The 4,397-nt window shown below is 40.1% G+C and overlaps 1 protein-coding gene across 4 annotated transcripts in view; it reads right to left on the bottom strand.

The window, feature by feature from the left end:
* Positions 1-630: 630 nt before the first annotated feature.
* The window catches only part of FCRL2 (Fc receptor like 2), a 24,986-nt gene continuing 21,219 nt past the window's right edge, over positions 631-4,397 (bottom strand). For 3 of the 4 annotated variants that reach the window (XM_037729648.1, XM_017503725.2, XM_017503726.2), the window contains 5 exons: positions 3,711-3,738; positions 2,952-3,037; positions 2,638-2,703; positions 1,022-1,053; positions 631-926 (listed from right to left, as the gene is read on the bottom strand). In XM_037729648.1, the coding sequence (XP_037585576.1) occupies positions 891-926; positions 1,022-1,053; positions 2,638-2,703; positions 2,952-3,037; positions 3,711-3,738 (248 nt within the window). In that variant the 3' untranslated portion in view covers positions 631-890. Of the gene's footprint in view, positions 927-1,021; positions 1,054-2,637; positions 2,704-2,951; positions 3,103-3,710; positions 3,739-4,397 lie in introns of all 4 variants that reach the window. The other variant, XR_005196184.1, reaches the window with a different exon arrangement.

The following is a 4,397-nucleotide window of genomic DNA, read 5'->3' as shown; positions in this document are numbered from 1 at the left end:
TGATATTGTAGGTTCAGTTCAAGGTCACCAAAATAAAGCAAATATTGCAATAAAGCAAGTCATAAAGATTTTTTTTGTTTCCCAGTAAATATAAGTTATGTTTACACTCAAATCTATGCACATAAAGAAGAAAATCTGGAGGAAATGGATAAATTCCTGGAAACACACAATCTCCCAAGATTGAACCAGGAAGAGACAGAAACCCTGCATAGAACAATATCAAGCTCTCAAGTTGAATTAGTAATAAAAAGCTTACCAACCAACGAAAAAGCCCTACACCAGATGAATTCACAGCTGAATTCTACCAGATGTACAAAGAATAACTGGTACCAATCCTACAGAAATAGTGCCAAAAAATCAAGGAGGAAGGTCTCCTTCCTAACTCATTCTATGGAGCCAGCAACAGCCTGATAAAAATATCTGGTAGAGACACAATGGAAAAAGAAAATTTCAAGCCAACATTCCTGATGAACATACATACAAAAATTCTCAACAAAATACTAGCAAACTGCATTCAGTAGCACATAAAAAAGTTAATACACCACGAGTCCTGTTCTCGTCACCTCATAGTAGGTGAAGGTGAGACCTTGTATCTCTTATTCATTCTTTCCTCAACTCTTTACATACAGATTGCTTAAGAGAAGGTAGCAGAAATAATTTATTTGCACAGTGTCTGGATGTAGTAGCAGTTCAATGACTATTAATAAGTAAAAGAAGATATTGGAGAAGGAAAATGATCAGAACAAAAATGATGACAAGAGATGGCTCCCGAAGCACATTCTGGCTGTGGCAGGTGATAAGCCCTGAGCATTTTCATAAGGTTTTATGGCAAGTCTTAATAATGCCCCATTCTTGTTGTTTATCCTCCCCTCTGGTTCCTCCAAGTGTTATTACTTCTTCACAGAAGAGTAGATGACTTGGGAGTCCTGGGAGAGACATACAGGAATAAGACCTAAGTGATCAAGGAAATAAATATGGTGGAGGAAGGAAATATCAAGAACTTCCAAGGAGTCTAGCTCACCTTGTTCTCCAGAAATGTCCTGATGGTGTTTGCTGTTAAGAAAAAAGTAATAGTTCTGAGCCCTTGCATTCTCACTGAGGCCTCACCCCGAGACTTCATGCCCCAGAACATAGAACTACTATGCTTAGTGTGTGGAATTCCATTTTCTTTTGTTCTGTAAAGTCCTTCTTAAAGTTGTTAACGCTGAAGTCCTTCTAAGACTCTATCCATCGTCCAAGCCCTCCACCACTTACTAACAAAGCCCTTCCCTTCTCTAATGCAACTTCCCATAAGTCTTGGCTTTACAATTTTTTCTTCTTGACTTCTCTGTTACAGGATTCTGTCAGGGCTGTTTCCTGTTGTTTCCCTATGTTCCTGTGTGGTTCACCTCACCATACAGAAGGAAATTGGAGCGGAAGCATAGGTAACAGAAGACAGACTCAGAATCACACAGCATTTTGAGTGGTTGCAGGTGCTGCTTAGTGATGTCTGTTTCTTTTCCCCCTTCTTTCCAGTATGCATAGTGGGATCAAATCTCTTTTCTTCTCCTGAAGATTTATAGCTAGAGGGCTTGGAAAAAAAAGGCACCTTTTTGATTCTGCTAGGCTGGTCAGATAGAGATAGAGAATGATAGGGTAATCAATTCTCCATTGGAAGCCGAAGCAGCACAAATCTAAGCAAGACAGGCAGAGGACCCAGCTTCAGAGGAGAGTAGCTAGATGACCACTGACCAGGAAATCAGCCAAGCTGTCAACAGCCACCGGCTCCATCAGAGGCAACCAGGAACACAGAACAAAGGACAGCTTTTAGGTTGTTGGAATAAGGGTTACAGTTTTAAGGGCCCTAGAGCAGAAGCTTAAAGGACATTCCTCTGCACTGCTGCAGAACTCTACAATTCCTGCAGAGCTACATGTCAAAGTAAAAATTCTCTAGGTCAGGTTTATTCATCCAGCTTCTCCTCCCATCCCATGTGAAGACTGCAGATCCTTCAAAAGAGACACTTTAATGACCCTGTTCACCTTGGACTTTAGACATGCTCATTCTTGCCTGATTTCCTTCCTTTGCCTTGTATCTTAGATTCTCCCTGACTATCTAACCCCATTCAAATGAAGACTCATTAGACCATCTCCCAATGTTTTCTAAGTTTGCTTTCTTCACAAGAGATTACCACCAAGTGTCTCTTGCTCCCTCCTGGATCAACAGATTTCCTATCAAGGGCAAGCAATGTATTAAAGTCTCTATTGCCGGCCAGGTGCGGAGGCTCACACCTGTAATCCCAGCACTAAGGGAAGCCAAGGCAGGTGGATCACTTGAAGTCGGGAGTTTGAGACCAGCCTGGTCAACAGGGTGAAACCCCGTCTCTACTAAAAAGACAAAAATTAGCTGGACATGGTGGCACATGCCTGTCATTCCAACTACTTGGGAGGCTGAGGCAAGAGAATCGCTCGAACTCGGGAGGCAGAAGTTGCAGTGAGCTGAGATTGCACCACTGCACTCCAGCCTGGGTGACAGAACAAGACTCTGTCTCAAAAATAAATAAATAAATAAATAAATAAATAAATAAAACCTCTATTGCATACAATGCATCACTTTCCTGCGAATATGCATCTGACAAGAACCACTTTGCTTTTTCTCACCTGAATCTTCTGAGTGCTGGATGCTCCTGACCTGAGAATAAACCACATCCATATCTACAGAGCCCACTGCAGAGAGAAGACAAGAGTTCACAGATGTTGGTGGCCAAGGGTTCAAACTTCACACACATCTTCCCAGACCCTGGCTTAATGATCTGGAATGGTTTCCTCCCAACTCCAATACGATTCCGAGAGAGTCATTTATTTATTGGGAATGGCTGGGCCTCAGGGGTTGGGGTGGCTAGACGGGTCTCTACTTCTATCTCCTCTTTCTTTTCTGCCTCAGCCTCAGAGCCCATCCCAGTGAAGAAACTCACCATTGGCATACACTGGCTGCAGCTCCTCCATGTCTGGGATTGGACTGGAATAGGTGGACACTTGAGGATTTGTCCTGGAAGCACCTCTGTGAGAAAGTGAATTAACTGCATGAGTCTCCAGGGCTGTGAGTGAGAACAGAGGGGAGACAGGCTGGGGAGAGAGCAGGTAGAAATCATGAATCATGACTCTATGCCTGGGTGATTTTTATGTCCTTTTTATAGACTACTTTGATTTGGCCAAAATGTTGTTCCTTATCTTTGGCTTTTCCAAAAGTTATAGATAAGACAATGATATTGCTCCAGAATCATTTTCTTTCTTATAAACTGTCATAAAATTTTGCCTACCTTTTTCTTATTACTTTATCTCTCTTACTCCTTCTTGTACTCTGGACTTACATTACATGTCTATAAGACAGTATGTCCCTTGAGGAAATAACATTTTATGTGTATTTTCATTCCTCTAAATACCTAACAAAAACTTACTTATTCATTATATGTATTCGATAATCTTGAATATATGAATTCATAAATTAAATGTATCTAGTCTTATACAAGATAACACCTAGGCTCATGTGGACCACAATAAAACAGTGCCCTGGTGGTGTAAATGTAATGTAGAGACAAGAGTAAGTATCACAGAAAGATGCCATGTAATTACAGAGCCTTCATCTCTACGCACAAGCAGAGTTCGGTGGATATTTAAAACTGTGAATGAAGGAGACATCTAGAATTAAAAGTTTTACTAGAAAGAATTCTCACCTGGGTTCACTAGTTGCATAACTTTCTCCTGAAAAGCAAATAAAAGAAAATTCATTTAGGGAAGGACGCTTTATCTCTTAAAATTTTGACATGATTTAACTATGTATAATCAGCTGGTAAGACATAGGGTATAGAAGAGTAAACCAATTGTATTTCATCTAAATGGCTACATATTTATTCCAACACAACTAGTTGTTAAAAAACAATTCATTCTTTTTTTTTTCCCCACTGATTTAAAATGCCATTTCAAATGGCAAACCCTGCATGAACTGGTAAGTGTTTCTTGATTTTCTATTCTGTTCTATTGTCTCTTTGTCTATTCATGTACCTGTACAGTGTTATTTTAGCTGTCATAAAATATAACATTTTAACCACTGATGACACTAATTTTATCTTATTGCTCTTATGTAGTCGATTTTATGCAGCCATTCTTAATTTTTAAATGTTTGCAACACCTAGTCTGTAGCAGTGATCATGGGGCTAGGCTGAATATTGACATTTGTAAGACACACTAGGCCATCTCTTGCACCATTTCGCTTTGCAGAGAGATGTAAAACAAGAAACACAGCATATCACCATCGATAATCAGCTGTGTCTTCAGAGGGAGTTCTCATAGCGATCCAGGAGATATTTTCTAATCCTCCAAATAATAGCTCAGGAAACAATGCCACATGGATGTGTATAGGG

Source organism: Cebus imitator, unplaced genomic scaffold (genome assembly GCF_001604975.1).
Source record: "Cebus imitator isolate Cc_AM_T3 unplaced genomic scaffold, Cebus_imitator-1.0 Scaffold313, whole genome shotgun sequence".
Classification (NCBI taxonomy): domain Eukaryota; kingdom Metazoa; phylum Chordata; class Mammalia; order Primates; family Cebidae; genus Cebus; species Cebus imitator.
Note: the sequence above shows the minus strand (reverse complement) of the source record. Positions and strands in the feature narration are given on the sequence as shown.